Below are 14,987 nucleotides of genomic sequence, written 5' to 3'. Positions count from 1 at the left end.
TCTATATGGTAAGAGGCATTCAGTACCATGTAAATATCCAATAGCAACAAGATATGTGGAAATATTAAACAAATACTGTACATACTGAATTATTAAGCAGCAATATATAGCTGATATTTTACATTTTTATTATTTCAATGATAATTTTTAGCATTGGTATATTTTAATTTAATCTGACAACATCAATTGTTCACCAGTTGACCTGAAACTAAATGCCTACACAGCAAACTAATTCCAGGGCACTCATTTATTATAAGCCTAAGGTACAGTATTATCCAATTTTATCGACGTCTTTAGTAGACAGGGGACGGACAAATTTCAGCAGAGACCAGATAAATATGCATTGTTGGTGTCAACACCATTCTTTAGTCCACTTTCAAAAGGAAAGACAATTCAGTTCAAAGGGCCATTGGCGTTTCTACACAATTTTACACAATTCAAGACGGCGGGTGGTGTCCTGGACTAGCGATTGTGACAAACTGTCCATACCTCATACCCTGGTAAGCCTGGTTCCCCTTGCTGTCCCATTCTGCCTGGGGGACCCTGTAAACAGCATTTGCATTCATCAAGTTCCTTATAATCCAGCGGAAACGTATTCTAACGGATCCTTTTTAAACGATTTCCTCTTTGTAAAGCGATTGTGCCAATGCACACTTCCAGCACTGAATAAAACTGTTCTGCACATGGATAGGTTTCAAGAATAAAACCCTGGATAGTTATCAGAAGGAGTCTATGGCTCTAAATGAAGTCTTCAAGAAACCTCATGTGCTTTTCCTTTGGAGGAATTCCTGAAGGGAAAGTAGTGATACTGTATGTGCTTGTTTCCGAACAAGAAATATTCAAAGGCGGCTGGAGCCAAGATCCTCAGGAAATCTGTCATTTTTAGTGGCACATTTGAGGAATGTCACAGTAAAAAGTACCTTATGGATCCACAAGACCACTTTCAAAATATTCTATATACAATTTTTCAAGCATGTATGTATGACTGGATTTCATTTTGCATGTACAGTACATTGTATTGCTCCCAGGCAATTATCTTATTAGGTTCTGCAAGATGCAAGACTGAAGCTTCTAGGAATATTTTGATTAGTTATGTTAAATAGATAGTAAACTTGAAAACATACAAAAAAAAAGTAACAATTCAAATATTCCAACAAAAGAAAAATACAAACATCTCTCAATTTGGGTTCTACAGGACATGCATGATTGTAACTCTGAAATCTTTAAAGTAGTTATTTCAGAGATTAATTAACGGGAAGCAGTTGCCAATAAAAACTAGAGGCTATATTGATACATAAATGAACTCAAACAGCATTGTGGCATGCAAAATGAAAAATATTGCCATGGTGAGTCCTATTTCCTGTATAATTTTTAAGCAGTATCTTCTCCTCTTGATCACTTAGGAATCACCAGCCTCTACTACTGTATACAAGTATCGCTTTGTTTGCCATTGCTTAGAAAGATGAATACATGGGATTCTGCTGAATGACATAGCAGCAACCTCATAACTCAGTTGGCAGCACCATAATCCTCATCTGTCTTGGCATTAGTGATTAATGGGGAGGAACCGCAAACTAAGTCTCCTTCCAAGTGTCTCACAACGCAGGGAAGTATTTCAATGCAATTAAAATAAACAGAACATCATGACATTGTATTGCACATTACACAATATTACACAGAGTCCTGGTGGTGTGGAAAAACGTATCACCAGGAAACCTTTGTCCAGAATCATATTAGTGAAAATAACCACTTTAGAATTGTTTTACATCTGTATAGTAAGGCGTAATCTTACTGCATCATTTTTTGTCATAGATATCTAACTGCTTTTTCGAAAAAGTACATTGTTTTTTGACACTGAAAGACCCACAAAAATATTTTCCCAGTATCTTTTTGGCAGATCCTCTCAACCATGAGAGCTTTCAAGACTCCTGCAGGCAGTATTTCATTCGGCAGCTGTTAATTCAGATGGACATTGGATTTCCACTGTCTCACCATGGGCCCAATAGTTCCTCTGGATCCCTTTGGTCCTGCAAAGCCCGCTGCCCCCTGTTCACCAATGGTCCCTGTCTCTCCAAGATGACCCTGATGACCTTTGCTGCCCTGCAAGGAAAAGAACCAACACATTCTCAGATATAGTGAAATCCAATGATCACCTTGTTGCTAAACCAATTTAACAGTTGAAGTGCGTTTTCAATATTCCCAACTGGAATTGGTTCTGACAACAGTTATGTCTTTATTAAATATTTTGAATTTTGCAGCCTTTCAGATCTTGCAGTCGCAGACTGGTTTGGAACCCAGCTAGAAGGCTAAATTTGGTCCAGCAACTTATGGTAAAGAAATACTGGCCCAACATCACTTTGTCTCTTGGGCATTGAACCAACATTGACAAAGTGTGTGCTATAACCTTGGGCCAACATCATGAATTCAGCTATGACCTTGCCAACCTGACTCTATGATAGACCAATATTTGTTTGGACCAAATCCATTTATTTCATAAATCCACATGAGAATACTGAATGCTCTGTCAGTATAACAGTATGAAACATTATGAACATTACTTACCCAACCATAACTCTGCCAATCTAAACTTAAATGATGTTTGGTCAACACTTCACACGACATTGGACCAAGACTGAACCAAACTTAGCAAGCTCTGCTGTTGTGTAACAAATAGCACTTTCATTTGACCTTTTTTTTGCAGGTAGTCATGCTTGCAGCAGCTGAAACATGGAAACGTAGAAAAACGAACACAAAGACTTTTCACATGACACTTGTGATCACAGCAGTATCCACGAGGTGGATCCCTGTTCAGGAGAACAAAATCCAGCATTCTTTTTTTAAGTTGGCAGAAAGATGACACTATCCCTGTACCTTTCTGCCTGGCTTTCCTCTTTCACCTGGTTTTCCTGGTTTTCCTTCTGGACCCTAGAAAATAAAGAAAGGATAACCTTGATTATAACCACCACTGGTTAATAAGAATTTCTGGCACCGTATTGGTCTTCCAATACAGCAAGGCATCCATATGGGAGCTTTCAGGCAGTCTTAAATCTGGCTTTCAGTGTATCCATCAAAAAGGTTTTGAAATCACGTGAAATGTTTTTACATTAACTTGTACATCAAATAGCATTGTTTTTAACCATTTAAAAAATCTCATTCACATTATTCCCACATGTCTTTATAGGCCATTATAAGGTTGTCTTCAAGTCAAGCTCAGCTATTTGTAAAGAGACCATTAGATGATGTAGGACATCTGGCCTTGTTGCAATCTATCCGAGTATTGTAGAGTTCTACACTGTTATGAGTCAAACCTGACTACTGGATGCCGACTGGTGCCTTTAAAATGACAATTGTGTCCGACAACATATGGTTCCTTTGGAAAGTAATAGAAATGGGGGATATCTCATTTACGATGTCCCACAGTGGTGTTTTTACTATTGAAAGTAAAACTTAATTCAGATATTCTTCACTCTTTATGCCTTAAACATTAGATCCACATGTATACAGACATTTATTCTATGGGTAGCTTTCCTGAATACACAACACCCAACTGTGTTCATTGTTCCTATAAAATAGCTCTGCAGCAGTTTTTTTTCCTTAGTTGTGATTGTAGCGCAAAGGCTTTGAGGACCGATTTCTACTACGACTGCTGCTGCTATTTATCATAAGAACAGTAGGAACCATGACGACAACCTTAATTATTATAAATACATTGGTAAACAATTTGATTTGCACCAGCTCATTTAATTAATCTCTGGAAGTCCATTGTGGTAAATTCACTGACTGTTTCACAGTTTCGTCTTACCCTGACGCCTGTCAGCCCTGGATCTCCAGGGGTGCCTTCCTTTCCTTTCAGGCCAATTTCACCCTTCTCTCCTTTTTCCCCCTCAGGTCCCATGTCCCCCTTTTCACCCTAAAAAAGCACAACCATGGATGACTGAGTATCGTGTGTGACTGTAAACCCTTTATCAGCCTGAATGTTGCACGAGATCCCGAAATCGCTTCACACAGAATACCCACTGGCTCCCCATCAGCCTTCTGCTAATTTGCAGCAAATGTGGAACATCTTTAATCAGATGACAGCAGAGCTGAGAAACTATGCCCAAGAAACCAGTGGAACAAAAGATGCTTTCTGTTCAAAATAAAAGGCAGCTGTTTACATCTGCAAAAGAACACCCCCCCACCCCAAGCAGCTGTGAAGCAAAAATTAGAAAATACCACACCTAGAAGATTTATGATGTACATTTTTAATGTCACATGGGTTTCAATTCAAAACCCAAGGCCCAGAGATCTGCAACTGTTCAACTTGCTGACTCTCAGGCAGATTTGCTAGTTAAAATGAAAATGAAACAAAACACTCTAATAAAATAAGCCACTGATGTAATTAAAATGTATTAATATATTAGGTGGCAGAATATTTATCATGACAGCCCTCTGTGCTTAAATTATTGTAATTTGATCTCCGGTTATGAGGGAGTTCATTCCAGACTTTTGGATTCTCTTACAGTGACCCACCATACGGTTTTCCCAGTTGTTTCCAATCAAACAATGAATGCCAATTCAATTAGAGACACATGCTTAAACAGACAGGTTGTTACATTGCCTCTGAGAAACTGTTGCAGACGCCGGTTTGTCTTTTATAGTGCGACTTCGTCACATTCAGACGGTGATGTTTAACTGTCAAGACTGAAATAAGGAGAAGGCCTTGCTTCTCTCGATGTAAACTCCTCATATTTATTCTACTACTCTTTCATCCAGTTTTGTTAAGCAGCCACAAACAAGTAGCAGTCGTGTAGCTCGATCTGGTCCGATAGTTCCTGAACGGTTGATGACCAGGGACAACCATGTTGCTGCTGAAAGTAGGTGGTTGTCTTCCCAATGGACCAGAGTTTCCAAATCAGTGCTCCCATATAGAGACCTGGGACGCTGCTGTAAGAGGTGTTGGCATTTGGATGAGAAACAGAGGTTTTGGGTACTAGGACATTAAAGATCCCATAGGCACGGCTCTGACTAGGAGTGATAATCCCAGTCTCCTGGATGAATACCACTCTAAACTTGTACAGTCTGGCCTTCCTAAAGTTCTCCCTAAGCCAGTTAGAGTAAATTAGCAATTATTAGTTTCTCCACCAGGTCTGCTGTGTAGTTGGGCTGTTGGCACATGCTAGGTACCGCCCAAGTGGGTGCTGCTCTTTAGTGGTGAAAGAAGTGGATCATTTTTTATGTGTAAAGCACTGGGATGAGAAGTGCAATGTAAATGTAAGGAATTGTCATAATCAGTATGAACCAAAGACAAAGGTTAGGGGGATTTTTCTACTACTTAAGATTTTCCATTTTAATCTCAGTGTTTCTTGCCAGATCCAAAGGGCTGTTCTCTTACAATTACTATCAGCCTGCTCTTTTCCCTTGGCAAGGAAAAGCAATTTTAGAAAAAAAAAACTGCTAACAAAGTAACCTGGAAAATACATCATTCTTGGCTGTTCTCTTGTTAAGGAAATGCATGCTCCATTCATGCATGTCCAGAAAGCACTGGAAAGACACCCAAAATATCGGATTGTGTTGACACTTTCTGGTCTTCTTAAATTTAAAAGGATATGACAGGCACTTAAAACCGAATCCAGAAGTTTATTTTGTCTGAGAATCTGACTTGAACAATTGATTGTTATCACAAAAGTTGAGCCATCATAAACAAATTGGTGTGTGATTCCCAAATGTGCCACACAAAGGTGTACATTGACCAAACAGGATTGGTAAGGGCAATGTACAGTATTTAGCCTATACAGGTTATAATGCCATTTCAGGAAGAGCTCATATTTTAGATTAACTATACTGCAAGACATCAGTAGTTTCACGCATTCTGTGTTTAACATCTCTACAAACAATGAAGATACAAAAGATACTGCTGTAAAAGTACTAGCCATATTGCTGAACATGCACTTTTTCCAACCTAAATGTTTCTACTTTGATTCCACTTTCTCATCATCCATGTTTATCTCCTTGAAGTCAAAAGGACAGAAATGCAGGAACCATGACTGTGTATATGAAAAGCAGCAAAAAACTAAACCATCCCATTTCTGATTCAGGCCAAAATACCCTTGGGCAAAGCTGGGCTAGTAGCACAGTCCTGCACCAGTGTGCTCAATACAGGTCTAATTGATATTAGAGAGGTCTTACCCAACAGCGCAATACAACATTTTGCCTGTCTGACTCTGACCTTAACCCAGTGCATCACAGCTCAGCTTATTCTTACCTTGGTTCCATCAGGTCCTGCTGGCCCAGCTTCTCCTTCTAAGCCTGGCTCCCCCTGTGGAAAGAAATAAATGATTCTATACAGTAGGTGTGCAGTATTTTATATAGGTATGAAATGTCTATCAAAGTTTAAGGTTGGTATGCCCATACATTGAACCACAAAGCCTTTTTAAAGATTAGTTTCAGTTTGTTCCGGAAGAGTTTGAACGGAGGTTTTTTGGAAGAATTATCTACATTTTCTTTTTTATATAAAAGAACAATCATTGGACAGAAAGAGTGAAACACCTCTGCTATAACAGAGTGAGAGTTTGCAGCTTGGAAGTGGTCCATTTTCCTTCACTGTGTGGGTGACAGTGGAAACACTGACAAACACAGGTTTTGAATGAAGTTTCTTTATGCTATCACAACCGGTTCATCTAATGTAGTTTACAAAGCTCTAGAGTATCTAAAGTACTTCCTAACAGTGGGCTGAGATATGAGCGTACTATGCCTCCTTTCCTTTCTTTAAAGATAGCAGAATGTCTTAATACAAAGATCTACTGTAGCTTCAATGGAGAGTGTGGCTGAATAAGTAATGCTTAACACCATTAAGAGTTCTTATTCTCCATTTATAATGAGTGAAAGCTAGTTGTGGGAGACTTATGCTTTGCTGGTTCGATTTTGCCATGCGGTGTTCATTTCTTCCTCTATCATATGCAATGTGCAACTTGGAGACTGCAAAAGACTGCCAAAGAGGAAAAAAAGAAGCAAAAAGGGGAAAAATCTAGAACTGACAGTCAAACATAAATTGAATGTTTTCGTGAGGTTGGACAAGAACACTGAAAAGACAGGCAGAACACGCAAGGGCCCCTGCTCAGACGTGAACCCTTGACCCTAGAGCTTCCAGGCACCAGAGATAACTGCCATGCCACAGGACTGCCAACTGGTGTGGGAATTACATTTTTACTGCAGTAACAATCTGGCAAATAGTATTCCTATGAAAGTGCTAAAACAGATGAATGGACCCCAAAGTGCCTTGGAATTTCATTATTACTTTTTCATTCTTTCTTTACAATGAATAAATGGGATAATTTAATTTTAATGAGGGAAGATGCCATCTTATATACTGTATCCCTTAGGGAATGTCAAGACAGTCCCAATTACGGCTAAAACTTGTTTTAGTGAACAGGTTTTCAGATTTCTTTTGAACAATATATTTATCAAGCAAAAACACCTCAGCTGTTGCTAAAGATTCAACCCAACACCATAACCCTAGTGTCAAAGCTAAACAAATGTCTGAATTGCTTCAAGATGGAGAGACACTGCACATAATTCACTACTCACACGCTGGCCAATCAGTCCTTGTTCCCCAATAGATCCAGGAGGTCCAATTGCACCCTGCAAAACCAGACATTTTGCTTTACCCATCTTACTGTTGTATCACTGGGACATCTAAAAATAAGCAAAAACTCACTTTCTAAAGAGCTGTTTTTGCTTGCAAATTGGCAACAAAGTTTATAATTCCATGGATGGAGACATGACCGTTGGGGTTACACACAGGCTCGTGAACTCGCTGTTCCACCCTGCCGGTTTGTCCTGCAACACCTGGGCGCGAACCCGGGTCTCCGGCATAATGCAACAGGGAACCAGCCAAATGAGCTAAAGGAGACCTCCCCCAGCCCAGGCGGCAGAGGTCCCTGCTACGCGCAGGCAGGGTGATGACGTCACTGTGTCCAAACTAGCTCTGCTACACCCTCCCCTGCTGACTTCGCCTCGGCGGAGGACACTCCCGTCCGGGTCACGGCGCCAATGTAGCGCTTTCGGCTTCACTCGGGTATGTGTCCTCGCCGCTCCCACCTCAGGTCAGCCCTCCACCGCTGGGGCTCAACCCGGGCCTCTGGCATCACTCAACAGGGAACCAGCCGGTTGAGCTAAAGGGAGATCTCCCTCAACCCAGGCGGCTGAGGTCCCTGCTACGCGCAGGGGGGGCGATGACATCACCGTACCCAAACAGAGACTGCATTGTTTCATTCGCTGATGACTGATACTTTTATTACTCTTTTTTAATTTATTTATTCTATTTTTTTTATTCTACTCTAGTATAATATTATTTCCCAACAGAGGAGTGCGAATCTTTGATCATCTTGATAAATTATTCCACTCTCCATGAGGCCAGCAGCCATAGCACTCTGCAACTCACAAATGGCAACCCACTAAAGCTAAGCAGGTGTGAGCCTGGTCAGTACCCGGTCAGTACCTGGGATGAGAGACCTCCTGGGAAAAACTTCGTATGAGACGTAAAACCAAGGTCCTGACTCTCTGTGGTCATTAAACATCCCAGGGCATTTCTTGAAAAGAGTAGGGGTGTAACCCCGGCCTCCTAATGAATTGGTTACATCACTCCATTCTCCTTCCCACTAATAGCTGATATGTGGTGAGCGTTCTGGCTCACTATGGCTGCCGTCGTATCATCCAGGTGGGGGTGCACACTGGTGGTGGTGGAGGGGAGTCCCCATTACCTGTAAAGCGCTTTGAGTGGAGTGTCCAGAAAAGTGCTATATAAGTGTTAAGATTAAGATACCTTTATTAGCCATATACAATTTCTTGCATTAGGAATTTGTCTTTTTGCAAACCCCAGCTTGCTCTCCATGAGACACAAAGGCACACAGACAGGGAGAGAGAAGCTGGGGGTCAGAGTGCAGGTTCAGCCATTTATATGGCGCCCCTGGAGCAGCTGGGTTTAAAGGCCTTGCTCAGGAGCCCAACGGAGTAGGATTCCTCTGCCGGCTGCGGGATTTGAACCGGCAACCCTCCAGCCACAGGCGTAGATCCTTAGCCACAGATCCACTGCTCCACCCACTTCAGTATATATAAGGGTGTGCTACAGTATAAAACAAACTAAATATAATCAACTGAAGGAAATCAGTAGGATGTGGGCTAACCAGAATTAGAAACAACGGTCATATGGAATGAAAGGCACACATGTAATGAATCCATTTCTTCCCAAATCCTGTCAACACTCTATTCCTGCTTTTGAAAAATGCATGATCTTGCTAGCAGTACAAGTCAAAATGTAGGACCTTTAAAAAGATTGAGCTTTAAAAGAACACAAGGAGGGTAAATAAAGAAAGTCACACTTATTAGTTTTCCTGACTCATTCTTGCATGACATACAGGAACCTTTTTGAAATAGAAAAGGGGAAAAGGAAATTGCTTTGACACTAATGAAATCCTTGTGATGCTTGTTCAATTGTCCTGAATGGCAACAGATGGTACATAGGAGTTTCAGGTCACGTATTTGAAATTGTCGGTTCCTGCTTGCCAACTGGAGGTATCAGGAGACAGTGATAAAGGTCCTTGTGTTTCTGCATTTACATGAAACCGGCCCTTTCACAACAAACCCAGGAGCTCATTGCGTAAGTGAAAGATCAATCAAGTTCTTAAATTAGGTAATGCGAAAAAAAGCAGAGCTAAGAGAGTTTGGAACAAAAAAGGATCTTAAAAAAAATAGTACACTGTCCTTGCCAAATCATTTCACAATTGACCAGAATCAGGGAAGTGCAGTTAGAGGGTTAAATGGGGATATCGGGTTCCGTGCTGAAAATCAAACGGGTCCTGTACTGGGCAAACAGGCTGGGAAAGGCTCTTACTTTCTCTCCTGGTTCTCCTGGCAGCCCCGGCTCACCCATTTGACCTGGAGGACCCTGGCGTGAGGAGAGAAAAAAGACAGGCTTTAAACTTCGCTGCTTGAAGGTCATTAGCTCGATCACAACGAGCTTTTTCATTCAGCAAAGCAATTCTGACCCCATTAATGACAGGTAAGATGAAGCAAATCAGGTCAGGGATTACTGTACTGTATATACACCTTTTCTGCTGAGTGCTTAGAAAGCTTTGCTGTCATGTACAGTATATGGGGGACAACAATGTCATGAAAGAAACTACAGAGGAAGAGAGGTTGGTGGGTGTGTGCACCATGGCAGAGTGAAACAAAGCTTGAGAAGGTTAATTTCTTGCTTGCTTTAATGGTCGAGTTAATAATTAATCATAAATTAGAGCTGCCACTGAGGAGGATGAGGTTACACATGCGGCTTCATCTTAATGATGTCTAATTTTACAGTTGTATTTTATTTATAACGAGAGGCAGATCACACTTGGTCCAGAGTGCAAACTAACAGCTGCTTCTGCTTAGACAAAAAAATTAAGACAGAATAAGAGATAAACCATTTGGGCTTTCAACTTCAGTAAGGTTAGTATTACTGTCGATCCACAACACGGGCAAGTTCACCTGTTGCACAGTGGACAGCTGGATTTTCTGGAAGGTTCTAGTGTCCTCAGTTTCCAACTTGAGCTCTCGGTTACATAGCAGGGCTAATTAATTTAACTGCATAAGTTTGATACTTGTGACTTTCCTCTGATGTGTTTTATAAGTAACTGTACCGTGGAGCTGAGTCATCAGCTGTAAAAGACCTTAAGTAAAAACGCTAAATGTGTCCAAGAAAATAATTAGGTCAAATGCTTAATTGACAGCTTAGGTTGGGAGAAAGAAACAGTAGATGCCAGGACTTCCAGGAAGGGTTTTTGACACCCTGCATCCTATATAATGACCAGTGTCATTGACGGGGTCTGCTAACCAGTGAAATGTCAGTGCTGTGGTCAGAAGTCTTACTTTGATTCCAATTTCTCCAAGAGGTCCGATCATTCCTACTGGCCCTGGGGGACCCTTTTAAAAAAAAAGCCAAGAAAACACAAACATTAAAAAAATTGAATGAATCTGTACCAACTAGAGAAAACATTATTAATAGCTAGGCTCGCCCCTTTTCAATGTTCATATTTCTGTTGTGCACCAAATACAGTAGCAGAAGCAGTTTGTTTTCAACTGACACAAGAACCTGCTTTTTCAGTCTGGCAAGAGGTTAGCAAGTTAAAGAGATAATCATTGATTAATTAGCTGTTTTTGGCGCTGTGTGGATTCAGTGTAAAGTAAAACTTACACTGTCACTTAATTTATAAACAGCTGGTAGAGAGAACATTTTAATATTTGACTGGTGGTTGACAAATGCTTACATTTTCTAAAGAAAAAAGCACCATCACAGCCACAGAGCTGTTTCGTTTTAAAAGATGCATTTCAGTTGCTAAACATTCACATGTTTTGGATCTTAAAAAGATTAAAATAAACAAATCAGTGCAGACACTGCAGATTAAAGGCTGGGCTTTTATTATAAGAATGTTTGCACTGCAAAACTATAAATATCAAAAAGGAAGAGGCCTATTTTGGTACTTGAATGACCCCCCTGCATTAATGCATCTATTGGAGCCAACAACAAATCTGTGATTCCAGCACTCAAGACAACAGTGAGAGACAACTAGTGAAAAGCAAGTCTGCAAAGAATGAGACATTCGCATGTGGGATACAGCTGGAAAGAGATCAACCATCAAAAAGCAATCCCATCATATTTCCTTGAGCACTTTTTTCTGAGCTAAACTCCCTCCAAGCTGCTGTGTGATGCGACTTTCGACTATCAACGGCGATGTTTGCCATCTCAAACAAATGCAATGTATTCTTGATTGGCGCAACAGAATACCTTCAGGGTCTGCACTGTGCTGAAATCAACTGTGACAGACAGCACTATATGAACAATAGTTCTTCTGAGGCACAGGACAAATGAAGACTTTGACATCACCCACCAGTTGCAGATTCCACACACAAAGTATCGCCAAGTCAATGGCTAGATAGATGCTGCTGGGGTCTATAACTATTATTCTGCATGCATCTGCTTGACGATTTAATCCAAGAGGACTTAGGGCAGCTGGAAATATAAAAATCTAATGTCTTATATAATATAAAACACTCCGTGAGAAACCATCATTAATCATTAGGTTTGGAATTAGCAACTGTCAAGTGGGCTTACGTTGTGATCCATGCCTTAGTCAAAATGAAATGTGACAGTAGTACTACTGTAGGTATGTTTCTCAGACACTGCACTAATTACTTTAGTCATCCATTATATGACACGGAGAGCTAATGCTGATGCCTTTAATATGTTTATTGCCCATTAAAGCATGGTTATTGAGTGCTTTTCTTGGATATCTAGTGTCATTGTCCCAAAGGTGATTTTTAGGCTAGTGACCAATTCTCAGTGACTCAATGACGAGAATGATTCAAATGAATTCACTGGAATCATTTCAGAAATTACTCATAAAAAAGATAAAGTATCAAAATGAGTAATAAAGCTTAGTAAAGACTATCTCCGACATTCCGTAGACATCATGCAACTTTCACCAGCAGTGCAGATAAGCGAACCCTAAACAATCTTGACACCTTCTTTTGTCCAAGAGCAATGAGGAAAGTGTTCTACAGGAAATTACTCATTGATTTCACGTGAACCTCTTGTTCAATTGGCTTCCAATGACTGTAATGAGCTGTTACTGAAAGCTAATTTTTTTTTATTAAGTGTTACAAGAATCCCAGTAGGAACATTGGATTTTACATTTTTCCTTAACAGAATAACAGTAAAATAAAGAAAAACAGGAAAAATTTACAGCGACTGCTACTGCAGAGTATACCATAAAATGTATCTATCAAGTTTATAGAATTATTAAAATGTTATTATGGATGAAAGCTAAAAATGTGTAGCTTTACGTTTTGTGACTTTATAGCCACTGTGTTGCTATAGTATTCTTCCTCACACAGTTGACTGTGTGTTTTTAAGGAACCGCTAATGTATTGTACTGACTTCCTGGTTCAGAACACGAATATGGTGATACTACCCTTTGGCATATTTTTAAAGCTAGAAAGGAATGATAATTTTTCTGCTTAATAATCACAGTATGCACATTTTCCTCAGCGTGATCCCAGTATTATTGGGTTTGACTGCATCATTTTGTAAAAAGACCCTTTAAAAAATCCATTAAGAGGATGGACACTTTAGCGCTCAGCTTCTATTTTTGACTAAATAGTCCCAGCAGTTATTCATCATCCTATGAAGCAACTTCCAAGCTCAACAAACACTGGAGCTGCAGTGCTTCCATAGGAAATCCTGAATAGATTATACCTTCTTTTATCTTACAATTCACCTTTCAGCAGCCTCTCCAGAAAAGTGTGCTGGATTCCAGGCCTGCCATAAAAATATGAGAGTCTAGTCTACAACTTTCCTTAATAAATCCACTCATCTCGTGGGTATTCCAAATCATTTTGCCGATTTTGGTTTTAATCTTTTTCAAACTGACTGCGTTTTTACTAATCCACTACAGAAACACTGAGTCTACAGCAGCAATGAAATACAGCCTGGGTGTAATACTATTCCAATAGCTAATAGTATAGTTGGAGTCCAGTATATACTATCACAAATTACAAACATTTGTCTCTGCTGCCCATGTACTGTATAATGCATAATGCAAACAACCTCACTAAATCCGAGTTTCCCTAGTCCTGTTCCTGGGGATGATACGCTTACATTCTAGTTGTGTTACCAATTACTTAATTAGACCCTTTTTTGAAAAGCTTATACAAAATCAGAGATGAAAACAGATAAAAATGAAAATTGGTTGAATTAAGGCTTATTTAAGCAGTGGGGAGTTCTGGAGCTAAATCCAGAATATACAAGGGTTTTAAAAGTTTTAAAAACACCTGGGTGTCAAACCTGAAACATGTTGGGGAAACACAAAAGGCAGAGGAAGAGTGAATATGAACAAATATGAATCTGATCTTCCATCCGGAAAGGGACAATTGCCCATATGAAAAAATTAAAAATCTAGGGAAACTGACTAAGACTTAAATTAGGTTTAGGTAGAGCACTGGAGGTTCAGATCAAACCATTGATAGGAACTGGATGTACAGAAATCCCACACTAGTCAAGATTGTCCATTTGAATAATTGTTGTCTTAAACTTAGACAAGCAAGACTCTTTGCCAAACTGCGGCAGGTTAATTCATATTCCTGAAGTGGGATATGGCAACAGAAAGAAAACACAATCACAAATCAAGGTTTCTAAAATGATTTAAATGTTATTAACCATCTATACATGTTGGTTCTTCATAAAGTCAGGGAGATAAGTCACTCTTGGCTTGACTGTGTTGAGTCCCCTGGTTTATTTTTGTGAAAATCTAATTATATCTGGAGCAGGTTGATAATTTCCTGTTCAAAAGGGGCCATTCTGCTCCGGACTCAACAAATAAAATTGCACAGATTAATGTTGGTCCAATAAAACACAACTGGACCTTTTGTTTTGCAACATTCTCCCTGTCATTCTACTTTGTCACATCTAAACATTGCATGGGAAGCAGAAAGCAGTACTGGCATTTAGTAAATAAAAACAGAACACACAGCTGCTAGAAAATGCTTTGTGCGCAGAAATAAAAAAATAAAACTAAATGAAATACACATTGGTTCTCCATTACTTTTGAACATTCTGTGGCCCTGAAATGCGACTAAAAATGCAATTCAAAACCATCTCAGAACCCAATACTGCCATGCATCTCCACACTTACAGAGTTTGAGTGCAGGAATGCGTTCATTATATCATCATGCATAAGTGAAGATGTAAGGGCATTAAAATGCAAATTAAATCACATTTACCGGTTCTCCTGGAATTCCTTTTGCCCCAGGAGGTCCTGAAGGTCCTTGTATTCCCTATAACATTTAAACACAGATATTATTTTCCATAAAACTGCTATTATAACTCAGACATAGGATATTACCAGCTGAAAACAAGAATAAATTAAAAGACATGAAAAGCGCCAGGCATCACAATTCTCTTTATTCCTATT

The 14,987-nt window shown here is 39.8% G+C and overlaps 1 protein-coding gene across 1 annotated transcript in view; it reads right to left on the bottom strand.

The window, feature by feature from the left end:
* Positions 1-14,987, bottom strand: part of LOC148816182 (uncharacterized) — a 157,172-nt gene that overhangs the window by 22,210 nt on the left and 119,975 nt on the right. Inside the window, exons 32-40 of the mRNA XM_088940638.1 lie at positions 14,797-14,850; positions 10,888-10,941; positions 9,872-9,925; positions 7,567-7,620; positions 6,245-6,298; positions 3,803-3,910; positions 2,872-2,925; positions 1,993-2,100; positions 490-543 (exon numbers count right to left, since the gene is read on the bottom strand). Of these exons, the coding sequence (XP_088796764.1) occupies positions 490-543; positions 1,993-2,100; positions 2,872-2,925; positions 3,803-3,910; positions 6,245-6,298; positions 7,567-7,620; positions 9,872-9,925; positions 10,888-10,941; positions 14,797-14,850 (594 nt within the window). The remainder of the gene's footprint in view (positions 1-489; positions 544-1,992; positions 2,101-2,871; positions 2,926-3,802; positions 3,911-6,244; positions 6,299-7,566; positions 7,621-9,871; positions 9,926-10,887; positions 10,942-14,796; positions 14,851-14,987) is intronic.

This window comes from Atractosteus spatula, chromosome 23 (genome assembly GCF_055471065.1).
Source record: "Atractosteus spatula isolate fAtrSpa1 chromosome 23, fAtrSpa1.hap1, whole genome shotgun sequence".
Taxonomy (NCBI): Eukaryota; Metazoa; Chordata; class Actinopteri; order Semionotiformes; family Lepisosteidae; genus Atractosteus; species Atractosteus spatula.
The sequence above is the reverse complement of the archived record's forward strand: the minus strand, read 5'-3'. Positions and strand labels throughout refer to the sequence as shown.